The 26,377-nt window shown below is 40.8% G+C and overlaps 9 protein-coding genes, 1 long non-coding RNA gene and 1 pseudogene across 13 annotated transcripts; 5 read left to right on the top strand and 6 right to left on the bottom strand.

Moving 5' to 3' along the window:
- On the top strand, positions 800-2,581 carry LOC104780988 (F-box/FBD/LRR-repeat protein At3g51530-like; the record flags this gene model as incomplete). The annotated part of the gene is made up of 4 exons (XM_010505545.2): positions 800-852; positions 951-1,827; positions 1,914-2,048; positions 2,155-2,581. Coding segments are annotated over 4 exons (1,398 nt in total), but the record flags the coding sequence as incomplete, so codon positions are not given.
- LOC104780989 (diacylglycerol O-acyltransferase 2) lies at positions 2,650-4,851 on the bottom strand. Its single transcript, XM_010505546.2, has 9 exons — positions 4,515-4,851; positions 4,340-4,414; positions 4,175-4,260; positions 3,977-4,083; positions 3,739-3,894; positions 3,503-3,589; positions 3,266-3,363; positions 3,085-3,172; positions 2,650-2,933 (listed from the first exon to the last, which is right to left on the bottom strand). The coding sequence occupies exons 1-9, from the start codon at positions 4,661-4,663 to the stop codon at positions 2,832-2,834; spliced, it is 948 nt and encodes a 315-aa protein (XP_010503848.1). The 5' UTR covers positions 4,664-4,851; the 3' UTR covers positions 2,650-2,831.
- On the bottom strand, positions 6,135-7,098 carry LOC104780987. The gene is made up of 3 exons (XM_010505544.2): positions 6,632-7,098; positions 6,415-6,531; positions 6,135-6,321 (listed from the first exon to the last, which is right to left on the bottom strand). The coding sequence occupies exons 1-3, from the start codon at positions 7,016-7,018 to the stop codon at positions 6,244-6,246; spliced, it is 582 nt and encodes a 193-aa protein (XP_010503846.1). The 5' UTR covers positions 7,019-7,098; the 3' UTR covers positions 6,135-6,243.
- Positions 7,249-8,079, bottom strand: LOC104780985. The gene is made up of 2 exons (XM_010505543.2): positions 7,977-8,079; positions 7,249-7,848 (listed from the first exon to the last, which is right to left on the bottom strand). The coding sequence occupies exon 2, from the start codon at positions 7,844-7,846 to the stop codon at positions 7,493-7,495; it is 354 nt and encodes a 117-aa protein (XP_010503845.1). The 5' UTR covers positions 7,847-7,848; positions 7,977-8,079; the 3' UTR covers positions 7,249-7,492.
- On the top strand, positions 8,335-11,818 carry LOC104780983 (monosaccharide-sensing protein 3-like). Its single transcript, XM_010505538.2, has 5 exons — positions 8,335-8,713; positions 8,808-9,374; positions 9,450-10,381; positions 11,074-11,261; positions 11,347-11,818. Exons 1-5 carry the CDS (start codon positions 8,635-8,637, stop codon positions 11,801-11,803), a joined length of 2,223 nt encoding a protein of 740 aa, XP_010503840.1. The 5' UTR covers positions 8,335-8,634; the 3' UTR covers positions 11,804-11,818.
- Positions 11,884-16,283, bottom strand: LOC104780984 (glutamate receptor 3.6-like). Of its 4 annotated transcripts, XM_010505540.2 has the most exons (9): positions 16,119-16,282; positions 15,653-15,834; positions 15,253-15,532; positions 13,718-15,033; positions 13,342-13,619; positions 13,215-13,246; positions 12,735-13,141; positions 12,128-12,596; positions 11,884-11,976 (listed from the first exon to the last, which is right to left on the bottom strand). In XM_010505540.2, exons 3-8 carry the CDS (start codon positions 15,509-15,511, stop codon positions 12,177-12,179), a joined length of 2,712 nt encoding a protein of 903 aa, XP_010503842.1. In that variant the 5' UTR covers positions 15,512-15,532; positions 15,653-15,834; positions 16,119-16,282; the 3' UTR covers positions 11,884-11,976; positions 12,128-12,176. The 4 variants fall into 4 exon arrangements, with proteins under 4 accessions (XP_010503842.1, XP_010503841.1, XP_019100264.1 ...); XM_010505539.2 differs by lacking the exon at positions 11,884-11,976 and having other exon boundaries at positions 12,046-12,596; XM_010505542.2 differs by lacking the exon at positions 11,884-11,976 and having other exon boundaries at positions 12,453-12,596; positions 12,785-13,141; positions 16,119-16,283.
- LOC104784013 lies at positions 16,464-20,109 on the bottom strand (annotated as a pseudogene).
- LOC104780982 (probable protein phosphatase 2C 47) lies at positions 21,874-23,214 on the top strand. The gene is made up of 3 exons (XM_010505537.2): positions 21,874-22,069; positions 22,198-22,374; positions 22,453-23,214. Exons 1-3 carry the CDS (start codon positions 21,920-21,922, stop codon positions 23,212-23,214), a joined length of 1,089 nt encoding a protein of 362 aa, XP_010503839.1. The 5' UTR covers positions 21,874-21,919.
- Positions 23,224-24,309, top strand: LOC104784012 (probable protein phosphatase 2C 47; the record flags this gene model as incomplete). The annotated part of the gene is made up of 2 exons (XM_010509094.2): positions 23,224-23,262; positions 23,341-24,309. Coding segments are annotated over 2 exons (801 nt in total), but the record flags the coding sequence as incomplete, so codon positions are not given.
- On the top strand, positions 24,404-25,162 carry LOC104784011 (probable protein phosphatase 2C 47). Its single transcript, XM_010509093.2, has one exon. The coding sequence runs from the start codon at positions 24,404-24,406 to the stop codon at positions 24,953-24,955; it is 552 nt and encodes a 183-aa protein (XP_010507395.1). The 3' UTR covers positions 24,956-25,162.
- On the bottom strand, positions 25,800-26,328 carry LOC104780981. Its single transcript, XR_766844.2, has 2 exons — positions 26,238-26,328; positions 25,800-26,154 (listed from the first exon to the last, which is right to left on the bottom strand). It is a non-coding gene; the product is annotated as an uncharacterized LOC104780981 (long non-coding RNA).

The following is a 26,377-nucleotide window of genomic DNA, read 5'->3' as shown; positions in this document are numbered from 1 at the left end:
GTAGTTATGTTTTAGTTTATAAAGGGAGTCAGCTTCAAGAGGCATTTTTCATTCCGTGTGGTTTTAGTTTTCATGTCGTTTTCTTGTAATTTACTTTAACATGTTTTTTTTTTTTTGGGTAATCTTGAAACCCAATAATGTGAACAAAGAAAACTCAACTAAAGCTGATCGTCTTATGACGTGTAAACTAGACGTGTCACGATATGATGCACGGAAATAAGTTAGTTATCTAACTGTTACATTTATCTCTATTTATTTTATTCGGTTTGCTTTGATTCGGTCCTTGCCAAAATATTTCACAACAAATGGCCCTGGCTCTGCTCGTTGGTCTCATTGAAAGGATTGAATCCAAAGAGAGGTTTTGAGAATGAGATGAATGGTGTGGTTAGACTTAGAGCTTCACAATTATGCCACCTTGTGTTCCAGTGATCTTTTGACATGTATAATTAGAACGGGAACAGGGTCTGTTTCTTAAATTCTAATCACTACTGATTTAACCGGATCGGTATCATTTTTTTTGTAGAGCTGATTGAATTGGATTTGATAACCAAACCCGAAAGTAACCGTGGTTGACTGATTCTATTGAATTCGGTTCGGTTTATAATTCCTCCAGAACCAAACCGGTTTTAATTAAAAAAAAAAACCCTATTTTTCTCAATTAGTCGTCATCGTTCCCCTTGCTCTCTATCTCATCGTCGTCGTTTTGTCTCACAGATTCAGTGTTATTCTGATTCCAAGAGAGCTAGCCTTATAAGTTTTTTAACTGTTAGGATTGCGTTCGCGTTTGGATTGTTTGTAATACGATAGCACTGGGAACGAACTTGGGAAGGCAAAGCGAGTGATGGAACAAGGGTTTGTTTCTTTACTCTGCTTCATCCATCCTTCATGAACTCTTCTTTTAGTAATGTAAGCTCCAAACCCTAACTCTTAAATCTTCTCTTCTTTGATAGTGGTGAAAGTTCGAAAAGGCTAGGTTTTGTGAGTCAGGACGGGATCAATGAGTTGCCTGATGCATTACTTCTCAAGATACTCTCTTCGCTTCCAACAAAAACTGTGATAGCCACAAGTGTTCTGTCTAAACGATGGCGTTCTCTTTGGAAGTTGGTACCAAGGCTCGAGTTTGTATCATATGGAAATAGAAACATATACAAATTTGCTGAAAATGTTTCAAAGTCTTTGCTTTCACATGAAGCTCCGATTCTAGAGAGTTTGCATCTCAAAGTCGGAGATCAGATTGATAATGTTTATATCGGAGTATGGGCTACGATTGCATTTTCACGCCATGTCCGTGAGTTCGTACTCGATCTTTCCTTTCACCACCATGGCCAGAGTGTCAGACTTCCAAGTAGCTTGTTTTGCTTTGATACACTTGAGACGTTGAAACTCATGAATTACGTTATTCTTGATGTTCCTTCTCCGGTTTCTATGAAGTCCCTTAGAACTCTTCACCTTCGATATGTGGTCTACGAAGGCGATGAATCTGTTCGTAACCTTTTCTCTAGCTGCCCTAATCTTGAACATTTGGTCGTCCATCGAGGTGATTGTAATGATTCCGTAATGCGTTTCACCATTGATGCACCATCTTTGAAGAAACTATCACTTTACGATTCCGATAGTGCGGAAAAGAATAGGGGATATGTGATAAAGGCTCCTTGTTTGAGATACTTGGAAATTGAAAATTCAAAAGGTTATGAGTATTTCCTGATTGATAATGCATCCGAGCTAGTTGAAGCCAGTATTAGAAACGTTTCTGACATAGTCAATGAGGAGATTTTGGGATCTGTCAAGTCAGTCAAACGCCTTTCCTTGGACTTGTCACCTTTGAAGGTAACTTTGCGGGTTTTTCTCCTTCTTGTCGCTGTTGATGTTTATCTGTTTGTTTCTGTAGATACTAACAATTGTCTCATGAGTAGATTGCATGTCCTACTGAAGTTATGTACTATCAGCTGGTATATCTAGAGATGTGTACAAATAAATTGGAGTGGTGGAATCTACTTACGCTCATGCTTGATAGCTCTCCTAAACTACGAGTCCTCAAGCTCATTGATGTAAGACATTTTATTATCAGTTAGCTAGCTATTGTTGATGGTCTCTTGTTTGGGTAAATTTTGAAGTCACTAATAATGATGCACATTGTATCTCCCTTTTTGGTAGCATTGTACCAGTACTCGTCAGCATAATGTAGAATTTGACAAACAATATACGGACCAAGGGAAATGGAATCAACCAAAGTATGTCCCTGAATGTTTGCTGTCCCTTCTCGAGACATTGGTGTGGAGAAACTGCAATTGGGGAAGAGAAGAAGAGAAAGAAGTGGCTACTTACATTCTAAGTAATGCAACACAGCTGAAGAAGGCAACTTTCTCCACGGATCCCATTGAATCGAAAAGGCTCTGTAAGTTGGCAAGAAGACGAAGGATGCGCAACGAATTAGATGGTGTGGTCAGGGCTTCCGGTTCATGCCACCTTGTGTTTGAATTCGAATGATCTTTTATGTATTAGACTCATTCTCATCACTAGAGCTTTACTACATTTTGATTTTAATTTGTTTAGAGGGATTTATAAACATCTTAGTTTTATTTTGTCAGAACTCAGAAGTCGAGGAAAAACATAAGTACTATTTTTTGGGTTAAATGTCAATTTGATTAAAACCGAGAAGAGTCGTTCTACAAAAAACACTGTTTGGTTTACAAGCTATATAGCAAGAGATGTATTCCAATACTACAACAGTCTACGTTAAAGACATACATGTGTATATTAAATCCAAATCCGGCTCCAAGGTAACAAATAATAAAGGAGAATACACAAGTAGTTTCCATTGGAGATTTTGTTCAAAGAATGTTCAATTGAAGATCAGGATAGCCTACTCGGGCCTTGTGACTCTCAAACAGATCCCTAAGCGCTTCCACATACTGGCCATGAAACTTAGCAATCTGAGATGCACAATAATACCATAAGTTGATGAATGCTAAACTTACAAGTGCATTCTACGCAGTAACAGGCTAGAACCAGAGTCGACAATTACATCTTGATTCCATCACTCTAAGAAGAAGCTTCAAAACAATATACAAGAAGGTGACTAACCTCTTCATCAGTTGGCTGTAGAGTTTTTGTAACTTCTATCGGTTTACCAACTATCACATGCATAGGCTGTCGATAAGGTAATGGGGATCTACAAAACAGAATGGGAATTGTTAACTTCTTTCAAGATCTTTATAGGAAAGATATACGTAAAAGGAACTAACACAAAAAGGCTTACGCTTACCCAAAAACTCCCCCAAAGCAGATCGGAGTAAACCTGATTGCTCTAGATAGTTTAAGATAGAGATCCCAATCAGGCTTCCACCATTTGTACACGTGTGACTGTGGAAGTAACAAATACATGAAACACAAAAATGTTAAGTACTAGAAACGTTCAACTAATTAGTTTGAGAGTTTCAGGTGCATGAAGATAGATAACTACATAGAGCAAAGCACCTTGTGAAAAACTCTTTTTCCCTACCTGACCAAAGCAGAAAACTGGAACTATAGGTGTCCCCTGTTCCATGGCTATGCGCACAAATCCTCTTCTCGATGAAAGGAAGACGTTCTGTAATGTTGAGATACAGCTCAATAAGCAAATCAACAGAATGTTTCAGGAAACACACCCTTTCCTCTACGGTTTATAAACTCTATTATATATATCAGAGATCAGCAAAGCAAAAGTGAATGCTACTAAGTGAGCTAGAATAAAGTTACCTCAACATCATGTTGCATATGAAAAGTCTCCTGCACACCACCAGGTACAAGAACACAACTGTAGCCAGAATCCAAAAGGGAAGTAAAATTCTTTCTAGAAGCAGGGGTGAGCCCTAACCATGTCCATATGTGCCTTAGAAAGGGAGTGTAGAAGATCTAAAATCAAATTTGAAAAACAATTGAGTTTTAGGTACAAAGCTTTAAGAATACACAAAGAGACTTAAGCAGCATAACTCACAGCAGAACTAGCAAGAACTTTGATCTTAGTAAGAGGCATAAACCCTGTGAGATCACAAAGCGCAACAACTCCAATCGGTAACACTGAATGTGGTTCATAACCAAAGACTGCATCACAGGTTTATAACAAGTCAACGATATCACAAACCCATCTTTAAAGTTTGATACTTTATGGAGTAAGAAGGAGATAGTGACAAACCATAGGCACGATTAGGTTGGAAAGCTTCGTAATCCTCAACGTACAGAGAGACGGGGAAATAATTACATGCGTGCTTGCATATGTACCTGGTCAAACCAAAAGATGATGACTTCGATAACAACAAGAACGATCGGAGATTGAATCATCAGATAAAAGGAATAGAACCTAGCGAGCTTACGACCGTATTTGCTACAGTGATCGATTGGGATGAAGATAAACAGAGAGAGCAAGCTCAAGACCCTGAAAACAGAGGATTTCAAAAGAGTTTAATTTGAGACCTGTAAAAGCAGAGAGAGAGAGAGATGGAGATAGAGATAGAGAGAGAGAGAGGGGTATATACAGGAGAGAGAGATAAGGAGGGAGGAAAATGAGAGAAAAGAGAACAAGAACGATGTTGAAGTGAATGGCGCCAAGCCAGATAGCCATGGCGATGGTGGAGTGGAATTGGTCTGAAGATTTGTCAGCTCGGAACTCTCTGGAACCACCCATATCTCCCCAGTTCCGGCGGATTCTTTGGTTTGTCCGCTTCAAAGAAGAAATCGAAGATTCTAATCAGATCTATCTAATCTTCTCTCAGTTGGGGGAGCCCAAATAACCAATTTTATAACCACCTAGCTATTTAAAACAACACGTCTTTAAAGAGCCCGAGAAGATTCATCCTTTCTCGATTGATCCGTAATAATTTGCCTAGGAGTTTTCAAAGTTTAAGACTGCATTATAGCTCATCATAAGTACTTCTTAGTAATTATTTTGGGCCAAATGGCATTTATTTGGTAAGTATGCTCTAACAGTTTTTGCATACCAATAGATAATTTTAGTTGAGCCTAGTGCTTTGCCTTATGATGGTTCAACTTAGGCCTGGGTATTCGGTTAACCATTCGGTTTCGGTTCGGTTGTATTCGGTTTCGGTTATTTTGGATATAGTAATATAGTAACCATTTGGATATTTATGAAATTTCGGTTTAGTTCGGTTCGGTTTCTTTCGGTTCGGTTTCGGTTTGGTTATTTAAATAAATAACCATAACTAACATAAATTATATTAACATTAACCAAATAAACCAAATATAACCAAAACTAACCGAATATAACCAAAATTAACCAAATATACAATAACAAAAATACAAAAAAGGGAAAAATATTGATTCAATTTTACAAAATAGTATTTAACTTTGTAAATTCAAAATAATAACATTTACATATATTGATTATTTAAAATATTTAATTGTTTTGAATCTAGAAATAATTTATATTTTAAGTTTATTTTATAGTTTTGCATAATATTAAGTATATAATATTTGATATCTTCTAGGTTTTCGGATATTTCGGTTAACCATTTAATTGTCGGTTCGGTTCGGTTCGGTTTCGGTTAGTTTGGATATAGATTTTTACTAACCATTCGGGTATTTGAAGAATTTCGGTTCGGTTCGGTTTAGTTTTTTTCGGTTCGGTTTCGGTCGGTTATTTGGTTATCGGTTATTTTGCCCAGCCCTAGTTCAACTGGTAACACATGAGATTGTGTGTAATCATTCCCGGAAAGAGCCTTTGCTCAAACAAAGCACACAACCCCTCTTTTTCACCTGATAATTTCTTCAAGCGCCAAGGATTCTACTGATATTGTGACTCCAATGAAAGTAAGCAACATCTTTTCCATAAAAAGTTGGATCTCTCTAGCAACTCATTGTCAAGGAGGGTCAAACTAAGGCAAACAGAAGTGACACTACCATCAGCTCCACACATTTAAATGGCAGGGTGATCAGTGATCGCATATACAACTCTTTGACTGCCTGTTGATCCATATCCCATGTGGTCTAAACCAAGATGCATCCATTTACATGGGATAATTGAGATGAGCAATTAGATTGCAGGCAACTTCCACATTAGTTTACTCTACTTAGCTGCAGCATTTACTCATTGGAACATGACATTTTGTTGAGAAAATAATAATTTAAGAGGCAATAAATAGTGTACAGAAGCGAGCTCCATTGAAAATGAAGAATTATATATTCAAAGTATTTGGAGGACAACAATCACAGTATGAGTTGCAGAATGATCACACACAAAGGTCTCTCTTAAAGAAAGCCATCTCTTTTATCTTGTTCTTGAGCTTCCTTATTAGCAGCTTCAACGGATTTAAACCACAGATATACCTGACACGCAAAAAAACCAACTCTATTTCAGCTGACGAAACAACACAAGGTTCAAATTATGGACACAAGAAAGGAGAGAGACAAGGAACTCACAGAAGTGGGGATTCCAGTAAGAGCAAAGAATCCAAGCACAGGAGTATAAAAGATGCTGTCAGAATCCAAGACCCCAAAAACAGGATTCTTGCTTGAGTACTCGAAAACAGAACCAATCTACAGTGGCCAAAAAGATGCATAAAGATAACATCTTTGACATTGAATCGGCAATTAAAAGACAAAATGGCAGTGAAAAAAAAGAAGAGAAGAAGCATACAGCAGCAATGGCAGTAATCGCGGAGGCTAGCAGATAAACATAGAAGGGAACCTCAAAGCTCTCTTGGGACGTAGAAGAACTACCTTCATTTCTAGCCCAAGGAGGTGGCTCATCCGAGTCAGGATTCGCCCAAGACGGTTCATTTTCTTTAGATTTTCTAGATCCTTTCGTCGCCGCCGTCACGACCAATCTCCTCACTGAACTACTAAGTTCGCAATGCAACGAGTGACCAATTACGCTCCTCTTCGCGGCCAGATTTTGATGGCGTGGAAATGGTGATTTGGTAGGTGAACGGTTGCAACACTCATCACCATGGTTCAGACCCAAAGTGGTCGGAAGAGATGTTAGAGACGCGGCCATGTATGCCCTTAAGGAGTCCAACGACATGAACAAAGCACTTGACTTTGTTCTAAAACAGAGAGTCTGAAGCGGTGATGCGTATTTTTCAGCCACACGTTACAGTTCTTGAATATAAATATCTAATCTATCATCCTTACGTGGATGAAGGACACGTGGTGCAAACAACATTTTGGTCACGGTTTGGGGTTAATTTAGCACTAGAGTCAGGAGGATTTTGGTCACCAAAATTTAAACTAACTCTGGGAGAAGAATCAAAATGGATTCTTGACTCAAGAGTAGTATAAAAGTTTATGTCTTTAGTTCAAACACCATTGTATTAGTATTGATCACCTTGAAAGGCACAGCAAAGTGAGGTTCAGAGATATCAATACCAACCTCCAAACACAACAACTTATATAATCAGAAACAATGTTACTACTTAGTACTTACTATATAAAGGCGGGGGCTTGTACATAAGGAATAGGCCAATAACAAGAAAAGAAAAGTGCTAGGATTTTGAATCTAAGGAGCATCAACTAAACCTTCCATAACAACGAGTTTGTCCAAGAGCTCAAGTTTCTCATCTTCAAGTGCTTTAACCTCATCCTCAGCTTCCTTTAATTCTCTCTCCAATGCGAAACTATCTTCCTCCAGCATCAAATACTTGCGTCTCAGTGCTCTGTACTCGTTTCCTGGAGATGAATCTGAATTAGGAGACATCTCTAGTTGATTCGAAATTGCATAAACCTGGTCAGATTTGTTCTTCGTGAAAGCTCTTTTCACGCTTCGTGGTGGCAATTGGGTCACGGGTTGTTTTAGAGTAGGCATCTTCTTCCTCTTTGGTTCAAGAAACGGTGGAACCTTCGAATTTTCCATCTCTGCACACAAGATCATCAAACCCGAAACAGCATTAACGAAACCATATAATACGATGATCTCCGATCAAAAGAAGAGAATAGAGTATATAAATCGAGATCTCACTTTGAATTTGTATAGTAGAACTTACCTGCGTTTTTTCTAGGGTTTCCACAGGACCCTTCTCCGACGAAGAGAGAGAGAATTGGGAAAGTAGATTAATGGAAGTTGCGGGATGAAGAAGACGATGAGTCGGTTTGGGTTTTATGTTATTATTGAACCGGCATCGACTTCTAACCGTACAAACCCGTTAAAACCAAATAGTAAGAAGACCGGTTTAATATCCGGTCCGATTTTAATGATGAGTCAATAGTTAATTGGGCCTTGCGCATTACTCGGCCCGATTCTGCAATTAGAGGTTTTAAGCACAGGAGGTTAGACTGAAAGTTCACGATTAACGTAGGGGTGTAAATCAAGTGATTAAACTGTAAACACACAGAAGAAGCGGTCAAAATAGAAGTGTCACATTCTCCTTTGATCTCTCTTCTTGACCAAGCACTCTTTTACCACTTCTCAAAATGCTGCATTGCATTTGTTAAATCACTCTAATACTTGTTTTTTTTTTCCTCTGTTTCAAAAGAAACAAACACACAAACCCATCATCTAACAACTCGTTTTATTAACCATCAGACTAAACAAGGTTCGTGAAAAGAAATGAATCTAGGACACTAAAGTGTTCTGTACGGATCAGGAGGAGACGCATGATGTTCTATCAACACTAGGAAGTAAAATCACTCTAAAAAAAGAAGATGAGGAGTGTAGTTCTTGTTGCTTTAGCCGCTGCAATAGGGAATATGTTGCAGGGCTGGGACAATGCCACCATTGCAGGTCTCTCTCTTTCTTTCTTTCTCCAATTTTTTGTTTTTAACATGGAACTATACGATCGAAAGCGTGTGTGATGTTGTTTCTATTTTGGTGGCAGGAGCTGTAATTTACATAAAGAAAGAATTTCATTTGGAGAAAGAACCAAAGATAGAAGGACTGATCGTTGCAATGTCTCTCATTGGAGCCACTATGATCACAACTTTCTCTGGTCCTGTCTCTGACAAAGTAGGAAGGCGTTCCATGCTTATACTCTCTTCTCTTCTCTATTTTCTCAGTAGCATCGTTATGTTTTGGTCTCCCAATGTCTATGTCCTCCTTTTCGCAAGGCTGCTTGATGGCTTTGGGATCGGTCTAGCTGTCACTCTTGTCCCAATCTACATCTCTGAGACCGCACCTTCTGAGATCAGAGGATTACTCAACACTTTCCCACAATTCTGTGGATCTGGTGGGATGTTTTTGTCGTATTGTCTTGTTTTTGGGATGTCCCTTGAAGCATCTCCGAGTTGGAGGCTCATGCTCGGGGTTTTGTCAATTCCGTCCATTGCCTACTTTGTACTTGCGGCTTTCTTCTTACCTGAATCTCCAAGGTGGCTCGTCAGCAAAGGACGAATGAATAAAGCTAGACAGGTTTTGCAGAGACTCCGTGGCAGAGAAGATGTTTCAGGTTTGTCTTGATGAACACTAAAGACCCTCTAGATTATCGACTTTGAACGTAGACTAATTCGGGGTATGATTCTAGGCGAGCTTGCTCTGCTGGTTGAAGGGCTTGGTGTGGGAAAAGACACGTCGATAGAAGAATATGTTATTGGACCGGACAACCAGGAATGCGAGAGTGGACATGAACGGCCGAGGAAAGATCAGATAAAACTATACGGTCCAGAGGATGGACAGTCATGGATGGCTAAACCAGTGAAAGGACAAAGTTCTCTCGCATTGGCGTCCCAACACGGCAGCATGTTACAGCGTGGTGGATCCCTCATGGACCCCCTTGTCACTCTCTTTGGTAGCGTTCATGAAAAACTCCCTTCTGAGAACATGAACTCGTCAACGCGCAGCATGGTCTTCCCCAATATGGGAAGTATACTTGGATTGACGGGAAGGCAGGAGTGCCAGTGGGATCCAGAGAGAAACAATGATGATAGCTCTGACCAAGATGAAAACTTGAATAGTCCTCTGCTTTCGCCGCCAACTACTGAGCCGGATGAGTGCAACCAGCGGACCATTGGGACCATGCAGAGGCGACAGAGCAGCTTGTTTATGGCAAACGTGGGTGAGACAGCAACAGCTACAAGCATAGGCGGTGGATGGCAATTGGCGTGGAAGTATAATGACAAGGTTGGTGCAGATGGTCAAAGAGTCAATGGAGGGCTACAGAGAATGTATATACACGAGGAAACTGCAAACAACAAGAACAACAACAACAACAACATTCCTTTTTCACGACGTGGATCGCTTCTCTCCTTCCAACCAGAAGCTGATGTTCCTGATCAGGAGAATGGATACGTTCAGGCTGCTGCACTTGTGAGCCAAGCTTCGATGATGCCTGGAGGTATAGGAGAGACTGCAATGTTGCCACAGAAGGTTAAGGATGGTCCAGGCTGGAGGGAGCTGATGGAGCCAGGGGTTAAGAGAGCTTTGATAGTTGGAGTTGGGCTTCAGATACTGCAACATGTAATGTTTTTTGAATACCTTTTTGTCTGTAAAAAATTAAAAACGCAAAACAAATAAGGAAACGAAGCATGTTTGCAGTTTGCAGGAANGACCAAGATGAAAACTTGAATAGTCCTCTGCTTTCTTCGCCAACTACTGAGCCGGATGAGTGCAACCAGCGGACCATTGGGACCATGCAGAGGCGACAGAGCAGCTTGTTTATGGCAAACGTGGGTGAGACAGCAACAGCTACAAGCATAGGCGGTGGATGGCAATTGGCGTGGAAGTATAATGACAAGGTTGGTGCAGATGGTCAAAGAGTCAATGGAGGGCTACAGAGAATGTATATACACGAGGAAACTGCAAACAACAAGAACAACAACAACAACAACATTCCTTTTTCACGACGTGGATCGCTTCTCTCCTTCCAACCAGAAGCTGATGTTCCTGATCAGGAGAATGGATACGTTCAGGCTGCTGCACTTGTGAGCCAAGCTTCGATGATGCCTGGAGGTATAGGAGAGACTGCAATGTTGCCACAGAAGGTTAAGGATGGTCCAGGCTGGAGGGAGCTGATGGAGCCAGGGGTTAAGAGAGCTTTGATAGTTGGAGTTGGGCTTCAGATACTGCAACATGTAATGTTTTTTGAATACCTTTTTGTCTGTAAAAAATTAAAAACGCAAAACAAATAAGGAAACGAAGCATGTTTGCAGTTTGCAGGAATAAATGGAGTGATGTATTACACACCTCAAATATTAAAAGAAACAGGTGTGTCAAGTCTTTTGACAAACCTTGGCTTAGGTGCAGAGTCTGCATCGCTCCTCATTAGCGCATTGACCACACTCTTGATGCTTCCCTGCATTCTTGTTTCCATGAGGTTAATGGATGTAGCTGGCAGAAGGCGAGTTCTCTCTGCTTTTCCTTCTCATTTTTTCAGCCGAATGGTATAATTTTTAAAAAGTAACAATACCAAAGCATGATTGCAGGTCTCTGCTGCTTTCCACTATCCCTGTTCTAATACTGTCACTGGTAACACTGGTGATAGGAAGCTTGGTGAAGCTTGGAGGTACAACAAATGCATTGATATCTACAGCCAGCGTTACAGTGTACCTAAGCTGTTTTGTGATGGGTTTTGGAGCAATCCCAAACATCCTATGCTCAGAGATCTTCCCTACCTCTGTGCGCGGTCTCTGCATCACCATATGTGCCCTCACTTTCTGGATCTGTGACATAATCGTCACTTACACTCTCCCCGTCATGCTTAAATCCCTTGGTCTCGCGGGAGTCTTTGGCATTTATGCAGTTGTCTGTGCTGTCTCTTGGGTTTTTGTGTACCTCAAGGTACCGGAGACCAAGGGTATGCCCCTTGAAGTTATCTCTGAGTTCTTCTCTGTCGGTGCTAAACAGCAAGACGCTGCAGCTTCATTTCTCTCTGATGGATGACTTTATTTTCTATGTTACCTTTTTCCAATGTTCTTGCTGTATTTGATGAACACATTAATAAGAACAGATCCATACCATTCATTAGCTTGGGCTTCCATAAATGCTTCCTCAGGCTGTATAAGTTTTGCTAAATTCTTGGTGCTTTACCTGCAAATTGCGAGTTTTTTTTTTACCTTTGTAACCATGAAATGAGAAGAAAACATTTAGAAGTGTTAGTTTTTGTACATTGTTAGATTTAGATATATTACTCAAAGTCACCATGACATTAAAAACAAACAGAGTTCGATCTCATGTGTAGCAACAAAAAGAGAGATTAGTACATACTAGAGCCATTATAAGATCTCTCGGTTGCATTTAATTAGCTGGAAACACTTTAGTTGCAGCGACTTGAACCATTAACAGAGATATCTTCAAGCTGCCTTCCCCTTGAGGACCGACCCCTGGCATCTTCTTCTTTCTCTTTAACAAAGGAGAGAAAGGAGTGGATACGTGCGGATGGTGAGATTCTTCTCCTGATAGAACCCTCTGCTTCTTCAGGATATTGTTGTCCGAACTGACGTATCATCAACACTGTGTACACTGCAAGAGCAAGTATGCATGCCACTCCACACACCACAAACAATCCCCAAAAGCTCTTAAGCTCCAGCCTATCCACTTCTATCTCTGCGCCTTGCAGAGAGCATGCTTTCCTCAGCAACCATTTGTCCCGAATTCTCTGCATATCTCCATTTTCTGATAGCTGCAGAATTGCCGCGGACACATCCACCGCCAAAGGCGAGTTACGCGGAAATGCCTGAACAGTAGGAAAGACAAAATACATATCATCATCAGTTCATCACTATAACTTTATCAAATTCAGAAATATATTGCAGGCTACTCTTTGCCATTAAACAAGTATATGCAGTGACAACAAACTCAAAACGATACTCACAAATCCCCATCCGTTTTTTGTGAACTCTTTACCAACTATGCCAAACTCACATCTGTTTGAAAGGAAAAGCTCTATGTAAGCACGTTCATCAACAACAGCAGCAACACCACCTTTTCCTGGACCATCTCTCAAGGCTTTATCATATTCCTCTGGAGAGCTAAGAGGGACAAGTCTTGACTCATGTATATTGAGTTCGTGGACCAGATAGTCTCTGACAAAGGAGCCTTTTGGATACCCAATAGGATCATGGTTTGCTTGCAAAGTTTCTATGCCTTTGATTGGCGAAGACAGCTGATGAACTGTGAGGATTGATGTGAGGCTCGCGGTATAACTAGAGTTAATTATGAGAACCACGAATAGCCATATTATCAGCACTATTCTTCCCAGACTGCTGGTGGTAGTCTCTCCTATACAAATTCAGCAAATAACATTGGACACCTTCTTGCAAGTTTTAAAAATGGAAAACAATTAAACACTTACTATGCGAGAAGAAGAGAGTTGAAAAGCTGAACCTGCAAAACAGCAAAATATTTCAGAGAAAAGAACTGATAAGATTGTAGAGTGTTTGGAATAGAGTTCATCCAGTTGGAGCTTGTTCTGCTTTCACCAGAAAGTTGTGATAAATTGTCTACAAGGAGGGCCTCGAAACGCGTCATTGTGTTTGTGCTCCAGACACCAAATAACAGCACCGACTATGAGGAAAGACGCAGCTGTAATAAGCCACATCTGGGGTGTGAACGGCCTCAAGAACGCCATAGCACTGGAACCCAACTTCCGAACAGGAGCCACGACCACTAGCCCTGACTCCACATACGGCTGAGTAAAATCTGCCATTTTGGTTCGCTCTGTTATGATGGTAATATCACCAACACCTGCATCGTAGACCTGTGTAAAAAATATTTTGATCCACAAAACATGTAAAAATACAACTACCAACAGAGCCAGCAACAGAACAGGTTCTACAAAAGTGATTTTGCACTCACCCCAGTCGTTATCAAGCGGACAAGCTCAGAGTTACTTGGATTGTCATGTCCATTCCCAAAAGCTACAAGCTCAAACGGGACTGCATAAGGTAATAAATTGAGAGCAGCAGTGAAGACATCAACACAGAAGCCAGTGATCATCCCGTTGCTTTTAACTGAGACAACCTCTTCGGACCTGTAACGATTTGGAACTCCAATCCTCAAATGCCTACCATTGTTCGAGAACACCCATCCACGGGGAACTTTTGTTGTCTGTCCTGGCCAAACAACACTATGAAGCTTCTGTCCTGAAAAAGATGTGCTCTGCCGCTCGTCAGCCGGCACCACAGACAAGCCTAAATGATTAGACCAGTAACCTATTGTCCTGTAACCAGTGCCAATGACATTAAGCACATCAAATTCTGGGTTTACAAGGTTCCGGTCTCTATTAAACTTCATCCTACCGGTTAAGCCAATTCTATCAACCTGTAAGATGCTCTCAAGAAACATCTTTCCTCCATCAAAGACTTTTAGAGCATCAAGGTGCAAGTTTCCACCCACAAGCTCAGATAGAATCGGATTCTTCGAAAAGGAAACGTTTCCACCTTTTTGGAAGAAATCTTCAATGGCTTGAGCAAGCAGCCAGACAGTGTCATAAGCATACAGTCCATAAGTGCTCAGTCCAACATGAGTTAAGTTACGCCACCTTTGAACAAAATTCTGCTTCATGATAGAGTTGGGAGTGTGCGGGCGTAGCGCAATGACCCCTTGAATGTTATTTATGGTGTCCAGTGGCAGAGGAGAGTCTGTGTCTATGATTGTAGAAAGCCAGTTGGTAGCAATCCACACATAACCAGTGCTCATCATACCAAGATTCTGAGCCACATTGAACAATTCTAGGCCCCAGATGAAAGAAGCGTGAATGACAATGATCCTTGACTCACTCAAAGCTACCTTAATCAGCAAGTCGGTGATGTTTTCTCTGGTAGGTCTTGGGGGCAAAGCTGCTTTGTATGATATTCTGCAGCGCTTCTCCGCTAACCTGTCTCCCAAGGAAGCTACCCCATTTCGGCCATAATCATCATCGCCATATATTGCTACCACCTCTCTCCAACCATAGAATTGAACAATGTCTGCTATGGCGGCCATCTGGAAAAGATCATTATGTGCGGTTCTGATGAAGAAAGGGAACTGTAGAGGAGACATAGTAGGGTCTGTTGCAGAGAAGGATAGTATAGGAACTTTTAGTTCTGTTGCAACATGAGCTACTACACGGGCGGTTGTTGATCTCTGAGGGCCAATTATGGCCACTGTCTCAGACTCCATGAAATGTAGAGCTGTTAATATGATGCATAAAACCAATCAGTTATATAGCGGACATGAGGATACTTACATATTGTAGTGTTAGAAACTAAAGTAGACAGCGGAAGACATAAAAATGAATCAGCGAGCATAAAAAGTTGATTCAAAGGTAAGGAAGACTAGAAGAGAAGAGACCTTTTGCATTAAACTTTCTACAGAAAAGCACAAAATAATGATTCAACAACCACACTTACGTTCCATGATGCTCATGAATCCATTGAATTTTGTGTCATGCATGATGATCCGAAGTGTAGTGGTGTTAAGAATGCTGGGACTAGCATTTACGTCCTCAACAGCAGCATCCGTAGCAACTTTGATAACTTTACCAATGAGAGAATTGAATGTGAAAACCGCACCAATGTTCACAGCTTTGGGTCTAGCAGAGACAATTTTGGTGAGACCATGTAAAGGAACTGCATAGCAGACGACGAGCATAAGCAAAACCCACTTCATCTTCTCAATTTCCGTAGCTTCCTGTTTCACAAAGTGACAAAAGAGAGATGAAGGTCAAGACATGGATTCACTGAAATTAACCACCATTACGAAGCAAAATATAATCAGAAATGGAATGTTGAGAGAAGAGATATTTTTGACCTGTCACTCTCTCATTATGCGTGAGGGAATGGTGGAGCAAGTAATTGAGTGCTCATTATAGTGGAGATCCACTTTATGTAATGGTGTTCAACAGATTCAACTCTCACTTACTTATATCCTTCATCTTTGCCCAACCCACTCTCAATATCATATGATTACTTCCTCATCAAAGTGAGAAGCTCCTTCAAATACCAAACATACCACTCAAATGTTAGATACATGAAAAAAAAAATCTCAGCTGTTGCGAATTAGATTTAGTGCACAACATAAACAAACTTCTCAAGTCAACACCTTTTGCTTTCTAAACCCTAAAAAAGCGAGTTTTTTTCAATTGTTTAATGGCTAATTTTAGTAAGATAGAGACCAAAGATTCACAAAAATCAAATCTTATTATCCTCTGCTAATTAGAAAGACACAAAAAAAAGTAGGAGAAGCAATGGAAACAGAGACAGAGATGAAAGTGTACCATTAGGGTTGTGAGAAATGATTCAAAGTCTGATCAAGACTCCACTGTGTTCAGATGCCGACGACGCCAAAAAGAATTTGGGGTTGCTTGAGAATAAAACCCAGATACGACCTTCATCTTTCGCTCAAGCTTTTCTGTACAGTACTGCACTGTGTTACTAGGAAGATATTACGAAACTAATAAAAGATTTAACCTTTATGTCCAATCACACACAACACTCAGTTAATTCATTCAAGACCTGTAGCTCTTTAGTTGATAATTTGAATTGGTAGATTTCAGATTTTTAGTTAGTAGTGTTTCAAACTTTTACAATTAAAGGTAAAGAAGATTGCTAGAGAGTAGAGATAATCGAACACATCATGATCATTCACTAATCGACATGATTATTATTTACAACAGTTTTGAATTTTGATCTCAAGTTTTAGCAACAAAGAGGTTATTATATAGTTACGTACTAGAGCTGGAAACACGTTAGTTGCTCCCATTCGGACCACTGACAGAGATATCTTCAGGCTGCCTCTCCCTAGATGACATAGCCTTGGCGTCTTTTTCTTTCTTTCTCACAAAGGAGAGAAAGGAGTGGATGCTTCTTCTAGCGGTCAACCCCTCTCTTCAGGACGTTGACGTATCATCAACACTGTATACACTGCAACAGCAAGAACGCCTGTCCCTCCACACATCACAAACAATCCCCAAAAGCTACTAAGCTCCAGCCTATGTACTTTTAACTCTGCGCCTTGCAGAGAGCAAGCTTTCCTCAGCAACCATTTGTCTCTAATTCTCTGCATATCTCCATTTTCTGATAGCTGCAGAATCGCCACAGAGACGTCTACAGCCAAAGGAGAGTTACGCGGAAATGCCTGAACAGTGACAAATATGTATCATCATCACTATCACGTTATCAAATTATATATATATATATATATTCTACAGGCTACTGTTTGTCCTCAGACCAATTGAGAGTTGTTTAAATTCAGTACTCAGAAAGATACTCACAAATCCCCATCCGTGTTGTGTGAACTCTCGACCAACTATGCCGAATTCACATATGTTTGAGAGGAAAAGCTCTATGTAAGCACGTTCATCGACAATAGCAGCAACACCACCTTTTCCTGGACCACTTCTTAAGGCATTATCATATTCCTCTGGAGACACGAGAGGGACAAGTCTTGATTCATGGATACTGAGTTCGTTAATCAGATAATCTCTGACAAAGGAGCCTTTTGGATACCCAATAGGATCATGGTTTGTTTGCAAAGTTTCTATGCCTTTGATTGGCGAAGACAGCTGATGGACTGTGAGGATTGACGTGAGGCTCGCAGTATAACTTGAGTTGATTATGAGAACCAAGAATAGCCATAGTATCAAAACTATTCTTCCAAGGTTGGTGGTGGTAGTTTCTCCTGCAAAAAGTCAGCAGAGAACATTGGACACCTTGCCAGTTTTTAAAATGGAAAGCAACAGCGAAAAAAAGAAGGGGGCATGAAGGAGCACACTTACTATGCGAAAAGAAAAGAGTTGAAAAGCTGAACCTGCAAGACAGCAAAATATTTCAGAGAAAAAAACGTGAAACAATTGTATAGTGTTTGGAATTGAGTACGTCCAGTTCAAGCTTATTCTATTCACCAGAAACTAGTCATGACTTGTCTACGAGGAGGGCCTCGAAACTGGTCATTCTGTTTGTGCTCCAGACACCAAATGACAGCACCGACTATGGGGAAAGACGCAGCTGCAATAAGCCACATCTGAGGTGTGAACGGCCTCAAGAACGCCATAGCACTGGAACCCAACTTCCAAACAGGAGCCACCACCACTAACCCCGACTCCACATACGGCTGAGTAAAATCTGCCATTTTGGTTCNTAGTATTAGAAACTTAACTAGACAGCAGAACCATCCAAGAAAGAAGAGACGGATGAAATCAAAGTTAAATACGATTAGAAGAGACGGTTTTGATTATCCATGACCAAAGTAAAGAAAGGAAATGATAAAACTTTTAACAGACAAACACAAAATCATCATCCAACAATCCCAGAGCAGTCTCACTTACGTTCTAAGAAGCTCATGAATCCATTGAATTTTGTGTCATGCATGATGATCTTGAGTAAAGTATTGTTAAGAACGCTAGGGCTAGCATTTATGTCTTCAACAGCAGCATCCATAGCAACTTTGACGACTCTACCGATGTGAGAATTGAATGTGAAAACCGAGCCGATGTTCAGANTAGAGCATCAAGGTGCAATTTTCCACCCCCGAGCTCAGATGTAGTAGGATTCTTCGAAAAGGAAACGATTCCACCTTTTTGGTAGAAATCATCAATGGCGTGAGCAAGCAGCCATACAGTATCATAAGCATACAGTCCATAAGTGTTCAGTCCAAGATGAGTTAAATTATGCCACCTTTGAACGAAGTTCTTCTTCATGATAGAGTTGGGAGTGTGCAGGCGCATCGCAATGACCCCTTGAATGTTATTTATTGTGTCCAATGGCAGAGGAGAGTCTGTGTCGATGATTGTAGAGAGCCAGTTGGTAGCAATCCACACGTAACCAGTGCCCATCATACCAAGATTCTGAGCCACATCGAACAACTCTAGGCCCCAGATGAAAGAAGCGTGAACGACAATGACCCGTGACTCACTCAATGCTACCTTAACCAGCAAGTCAGTGATGTTCTCTTTGGTAGGTTTGGGGGGCAAAGCTGCTCTGTATGAGATTCTGCAGCGCTTCTCCGCCAATTTCTCGCCCAAAGCAGCTACCCCGTTTTGGCCATAATCATCATCCCCGTATATTGCTATCACCTCTCTCCAGCCATAGAAGTGAACAATGTCTGCAATGGCGGCCATCTGGAAGACATCATTCTGTGAAGTTCTGATGAAGAAAGGGAACTGCAGAGGAGACATAGCAGGGTCTGTGGCAGTGAAGGATAGTATAGGAACGTTTAGTTCTGTTGCAATGTGAGCTACTACACGGGCGGTTGTTGATCTCTGAGGGACAATTATGGCCACTGTCTCGGACTCCATGAACCGTAGAGCTTTTAATGTGAAACATAGACCAATCAGTCAGGAAACCGAATACCAGAATTTAGACATGAGTAGTATTAGAAACTTAACTAGACAGCAGAACCATCCAAGAAAGAAGAGACGGATGAAATCAAAGTTAAATACGATTAGAAGAGACGGTTTTGATTATCCATGACCAAAGTAAAGAAAGGAAATGATAAAACTTTTAACAGACAAACACAAAATCATCATCCAACAATCCCAGAGTAGTCTCACTTACGTTCTAAGAAGCTCATGAATCCATTGAATTTTGTGTCATGCATGATGATCTTGAGTAAAGTATTGTTAAGAACGCTAGGGCTAGCATTTATGTCTTCAACAGCAGCATCCATAGCAACTTTGACGACTCTACCGATGTGAGAATTGAATGTGAAAACCGAGCCGATGTTCAGAACTTGGGGTCTCGCAGAGACACTTGTGGTGAGTCCTTGTAAAGGAACTGCACGGCAGATGATGATCATAAACAGAAACCGCTTCATCTTCTCAAATTCAGCAGCTTCCTGTTTCACAAAGTAAAAAGAGATGAAGGTCAAGTTATGGAGGCACTTAAATGACCACCATTACACTTAAATAACCACTAATACAAAGCAAACATGATCAGAACTGAAAGCAGTGATGCAATGTTGAGGGAACGAGATATGCTAGACCTGTCACTTTTTCATTAAGCGTTAGGAATTGGTAGAGCGAGTAATTGTACAACATCAAACTTTCATAATCCTCTGTTTATTAGAAAGAAACAAAACAAATTGGAGAAGCAATGGAAAGAGAGACAGAGATGAAGGTGTACCATTAGAGTTCTGGAAATTGATATAACGGCTGATCAAAACTCCACTGATGCCGACGTTAAGAAATGGGTCTGCTAAAGAATAAAACCCAGACACAACCTTCATTATTCTATGTGTTTACACAAGCTTGTGTTTACTCTACTCTATGTTAGGGGAAGGAAACGGAAAGAACGGGAAACGAATAAACGAATAATTTTACTATTTAACTTTAGTGGAATGTGAAGCACGTGTGGCAGCCAGAGAGCTACTTGGTGAGTAAAATAAGGGGGAAGAAGGAAGAAAGGTATTTTTTACATATAAAAGAGCTTTTGGTCGGAATTTGGAAATGGCACCGGAAGTTTCTCCGATGATTAACACTTTGGAGGTTGCAGATGACATAATGGCGAATCTCAGCTCCTCAGACAAGCCTCCAGGGAATCTCTCTGCCACGTGAGCTACTACACGGGTGAATTTTGAGGGCCAATTATGGCCACTGTCTCAGACTCCATGAACTGTAGTGCTTTCAATATGAAACAAAACATAAAACAATCAGTCAGTAAACCGGATATGAACATGAGGATGCTTACATGCTGTAGTACTAGAAACTAAAGTAAATAGCGGAACCATCCAAGCAGGAATATAAATCAGCAATCATATAAAAAGACTGATTTAACTATCGATGAACGAAACATATAAAAAGGAGCAGTCACCCATAATAACCATCCAGCAATCACAGAGCAGTCTCACTTACGTTCCATGATGGTCCAGGTCCTGAATGGAGTGGTCATAAGAACGCTGAGGGTAGGCATTTCCACCTCCAAAAGCAGCATCCATAGCAACTTTGACAACTTTACCGACGTGGAACTGAATGTGTAAACCGAGCCGATGTTCACAACTTGAGGTCTGGAGACATTTGTGGTGAGTCCTTGTAAAGGAACTGCCTCGGAGATGATGAGCATATGCAGAAACCACCTTTCATCTTCTCAATTAGAATAGATTTCTGTTTCACAACGTCAAAAGAAAGGAAGGTCAAGTTATGGAGTCACTAAAATGACCAGAACTGAAAGAATGAATGGGAATGTTGAGAGAAGAGATATGCTAGACCTTTCGCTTTCTCATTAAGGGTGAGTGAACCGTAGAGCAAGTAATTGAGTGCCCATCCATTGTAGTAAGTGCAAAGTGGAGACCGTGTTCACAGATTCTCACTCAATGATATCCTTCTGTCTCAGTTGAACCATCAATTCATCTTTCCAAATCAAAGTCGGAAGCTCCTTCAAATACCAAAAAGACCACTCAGATGAAAATCTCAGCTTTAACGCAATCGAGTTGTGCGCCATAAACAAACCTTTAAAGTCAATACCTTTTTTTTGTTTTTAATTTGTTCTTTAAAGTCTACACCTTTTGCTATCTAATAACCCTAAAAAGGCGAGTTTTGCAATAGTTTAATGGCTAATTGTACTAGGATAATGACCCAAATTCACAAAAAAATGTTGTAATCCTCTGTAAATTAGAAATAAACAAACAAAAATCGGAGAAGCAATGTAAAGAGAGACCGAGATAGAAGAGTGCCATTAGGGTTCTGGACCAATTAACTGGTCAAAACTCCACCACTTTCCAATGCCGATGACACAAAGAAGAAATGGGTTCGCTTGAGAGAGTAAGACCCAGACGAAAGCCTCCATCTTTCGCTCAAAGCAACACAGTACACTGCTCTGTGTTGGAATGCAGATGAAGGAGACGGAAGAATATGAAAGAAACTAATAAAAAAAATAATTCAATTTTAAAATATTAAAAAATTGGAATTGAAAGCACACGTGGCAGACAGAGAGCTAACTGGCGAGTAAAATAAGGAGGAGGAAGAAGGAAACAAAACAATAAAAAAAAAAGCTATTTTTATACTTACTATTTATAAAAAAAAGAGATGATTTTGATTTTGATTTTGACAAAAAAAGAAAGCCTTTGATCGGAATCTGGAGAAAAATGGCACCGGTTACTGAAGTTTCTCCGATGATTAACACTTTGGACGTTACAGATGACAAAATGGCTAACCTCAGCTCCTCTGGCAAGCCTCCTAGGAACAACATCTCTGCAATGCGCCATTGCAATAGCACTGCTTGGTTGATCGATTCCGTTGGTTCATTCTCTTCTTTGCTTTTTTTTTTTTATTATAAAGATAATGTAGCTAAGATCAGACGTGAATCTTTTGGAAATCGGATCTCATGTGATCTTACATTGTCAAAATTAATGATTGTTCCCAGGAGGGAGATGAGAGATTTGGTGCAAAATCTCCTGAAGGAGTAAACTCAACGTTCCAGCCTGTGTTCAGATCTGGAAGCTGGTCTGATAAAGGACCGAAGCAATCTATGGAAGATGAATTCATTTGTGTGGATGATCTTACAGAGCATTTCGGATCATCCACTGGAGCTTTCTATGGGGTATATATAAAAGATCTGTTTTATCAAAGTCCAAAAATATGCTCTGTTTTAAAAAAATTTGGTTGTGTTATATGGAAGGTGTTTGATGGACATGGAGGTGTTGATGCTGCATCATTCACAAAGGATAACATTATGAAGCTTGTAATGGAAGACAAACATTTCCCAACCAGCACTAAGAAGGCAACAAGGAGTGCTTTCGTCAAGACTGATCATGCTTTAGCTGATGCTTCTTGTCTCGATAGATCATCTGGTACCACTGCACTCACTGCTCTCATCTTGGACAAGACCATGTTGATTGCGAACGCTGGTGACTCCAGAGCGGTGTTGGGGAAACGTGGCAGAGCTATTGAGCTATCAAAGGACCACAAGCCCAACTGTACTTCTGAGCGGCTACGTATTGAGAAGCTTGGTGGTGTTATCTATGATGGTTATCTTAACGGGCAGCTCTCTGTGGCTCGAGCTTTAGGAGATTGGCACATTAAGGGAGCTAAAGGTTCACTCTGTCCGCTTAGCTGTGAGCCTGAGCTGGAGGAGATTGTGCTGACTGAGGAGGATGAGTTTCTTATAATGGGATGTGATGGACTCTGGGATGTGATGAGCAGCCAGTGTGCTGTGACAATGGTTAGGAGGGAGCTGATGCAGCATAATGATCCTGAGAAATCCTCTCAAGCTCAGGTCAAGGAGGCACTTCAACGCAACAGCTGTGATAATCTTACTGTAGTGGTTGTCTGTTTCTCTCTGGAACCGCCTCCTCGGATTGAGATCCCTAAGTCGCATAAGAGGAGGAGCATCTCTGCAGAGGGATTGGATCTCCTCAAAGGCGTTTTGAACGAGTTGTGAAGGAAACNTACAGAGCATTTCGGATCATCCACTGGAGCTTTCTATGGGGTATATATAAAAGATCTGTTTTATCAAAGTCCAAAAATATGCTCTGTTTTAAAAAAATTTGGTTGTGTTATATGGAAGGTGTTTGATGGACATGGAGGTGTTGATGCTGCATCATTCACAAAGGATAACATTATGAAGCTTGTAATGGAAGACAAACATTTCCCAACCAGCACTAAGAAGGCAACAAGGAGTGCTTTCGTCAAGACTGATCATGCTTTAGCTGATGCTTCTTGTCTCGATAGATCATCTGGTACCACTGCACTCACTGCTCTCATCTTGGACAAGACCATGTTGATTGCGAACGCTGGTGACTCCAGAGCGGTGTTGGGGAAACGTGGCAGAGCTATTGAGCTATCAAAGGACCACAAGCCCAACTGTACTTCTGAGCGGCTACGTATTGAGAAGCTTGGTGGTGTTATCTATGATGGTTATCTTAACGGGCAGCTCTCTGTGGCTCGAGCTTTAGGAGATTGGCACATTAAGGGAGCTAAAGGTTCACTCTGTCCGCTTAGCTGTGAGCCTGAGCTGGAGGAGATTGTGCTGACTGAGGAGGATGAGTTTCTTATAATGGGATGTGATGGACTCTGGGATGTGATGAGCAGCCAGTGTGCTGTGACAATGGTTAGGAGGGAGCTGATGCAGCATAATGATCCTGAGAAATCCTCTCAAGCTCAGGTCAAGGAGGCACTTCAACGCAACAGCTGTGATAATCTTACTGTAGTGGTTGTCTGTTTCTCTCTGGAACCGCCTCCTCGGATTGAGATCCCTAAGTCGCATAAGAGGAGGAGCATCTCTGCAGAGGGATTGGATCTCCTCAAAGGCGTTTTGAACGAGTTGTGAAGGAAACTGAGCAAGTTGAGAGAAAAGGTAAGAAGAGAGTTGCTTTATTCTTTTTTTTTGTTTCCTCTTTTGATAGGAAACGTCAGAGATTAGAGGTTGTGTGCTTTTTTTTTCTCTGGTTTTTCCAAGTTTTGATTGATTCCATTATTCTTTTTGTAAGGAATTTGACCCATTTTTTATACTGTAGATCTTACCATATTTAAATGATTCATATTTGGTTCATAATTTAACAAATGAAGCAAAACATTCGGATATGGTTATTGCCTGGATTTGCTTCATTGAAACTGCTACCTGAACTANCATGTTGATTGCGAACGCTGGTGACTCCAGAGCGGTGTTGGGGAAACGTGGCAGAGCTATTGAGCTATCAAAGGACCACAAGCCCAACTGTACTTCTGAGCGGCTACGTATTGAGAAGCTTGGTGGTGTTATCTATGATGGTTATCTTAACGGGCAGCTCTCTGTGGCTCGAGCTTTAGGAGATTGGCACATTAAGGGAGCTAAAGGTTCACTCTGTCCGCTTAGCTGTGAGCCTGAGCTGGAGGAGATTGTGCTGACTGAGGAGGATGAGTTTCTTATAATGGGATGTGATGGACTCTGGGATGTGATGAGCAGCCAGTGTGCTGTGACAATGGTTAGGAGGGAGCTGATGCAGCATAATGATCCTGAGAAATCCTCTCAAGCTCAGGTCAAGGAGGCACTTCAACGCAACAGCTGTGATAATCTTACTGTAGTGGTTGTCTGTTTCTCTCTGGAACCGCCTCCTCGGATTGAGATCCCTAAGTCGCATAAGAGGAGGAGCATCTCTGCAGAGGGATTGGATCTCCTCAAAGGCGTTTTGAACGAGTTGTGAAGGAAACTGAGCAAGTTGAGAGAAAAGGTAAGAAGAGAGTTGCTTTATTCTTTTTTTTTGTTTCCTCTTTTGATAGGAAACGTCAGAGATTAGAGGTTGTGTGCTTTTTTTTTCTCTGGTTTTTCCAAGTTTTGATTGATTCCATTATTCTTTTTGTAAGGAATTTGACCCATTTTTTATACTGTAGATCTTACCATATTTAAATGATTCATATTTGGTTCATAATTTAACAAATGAAGCAAAACATTCGGATATGGTTATTGCCTGGATTTGCTTCATTGAAACTGCTACCTGAACTACTGATGAGGCCTCTTTGGTTTGTTTGGATCCTTGTGTTCTTTCCCACTTTCCTTCCTCTAGCTAACCAAATATCAAAATATGATCAAGCAACAATGCAGTACCTAAATCTCTTAGAAACAAACGCAGAAAATATCCAAAGATGCGCATAGGAAACGGCAGAAACTACCTATAATATGCATGACTCTTCTGCCCTTGGTGGCTTGGTCTATCAAGCAGCATGATAATTTCTGCAATGAGACAGAGCACGGTCGAAGAAGACAAGTCACTTAAGGATCAGACGATCAAGTGATCAACAGAGGTAAGCTAGCATCCGGCATCCGCTCTCATTGCGATACAGAAACTCAAAATGAACAAAATTTGAAAATAGGGAGCTGAGGTTTGGCGGGGAACTTGGATGTTATATTCGTGCTCTAACCACTCTTTGACGAATAATCAGCCCATTATTTACAAGATAGATTTGCTTGTTCCTTCTCTTGCTCTAATTCCTACACGCCAATTTGAATTTTGGAGTCTTTGGAAAACCATTTTTCGGAACGATGAATCATAGAAAGAACGAATATGAAGAAGCATGTGTAACTGTATCGAGTAATTGATGGTTGTTGTGGGAGTGTTAAATCTTAAGGGCTATCCACCTGAGACAATTGCCTCTAGCTGGCGTCACAAGGTCCAACTTTAATACAATGAAATAACAAAAAGAGAAAACTTTTGGCTCCGACTTGAGCTCCATGTGATCACAATGGTCACCCCAGTGAAGAAAATAAATCAGGATCTGGGCTTGTGCAGACGAGGCCGGTTGCAGAAGATCCGACCATTGGCCCTCACTAGTGCAGTTATGCCCACACAAATCCCCGTCCACAGCAATGAGAAGAACAAGTGCTTATGCTTATAATCACTCCCAACTGCTCAGAAATTTACACAGTTTAAGATTAAGTTTGACAGAAAATCTAACTATTCAGCAAAAGAAAGATCATACAGTACTTACCTTGTTTCAGAGACATTGTTGCAAACCAGAAACTGATCAGAACCACGAACAATGCCACTGGGAAGTTCTGAGAAATGAAATTACTTCGTTATAAGACTAGAATTCTTTGTGTGCTAAGAAAGTGAAAAATAGTTCATTGA

Source organism: Camelina sativa, chromosome 4 (assembly GCF_000633955.1).
Source record: "Camelina sativa cultivar DH55 chromosome 4, Cs, whole genome shotgun sequence".
In the NCBI taxonomy this organism is placed as follows: domain Eukaryota; kingdom Viridiplantae; phylum Streptophyta; class Magnoliopsida; order Brassicales; family Brassicaceae; genus Camelina; species Camelina sativa.
This window is presented reverse-complemented; position numbering and strand designations above follow the sequence as displayed.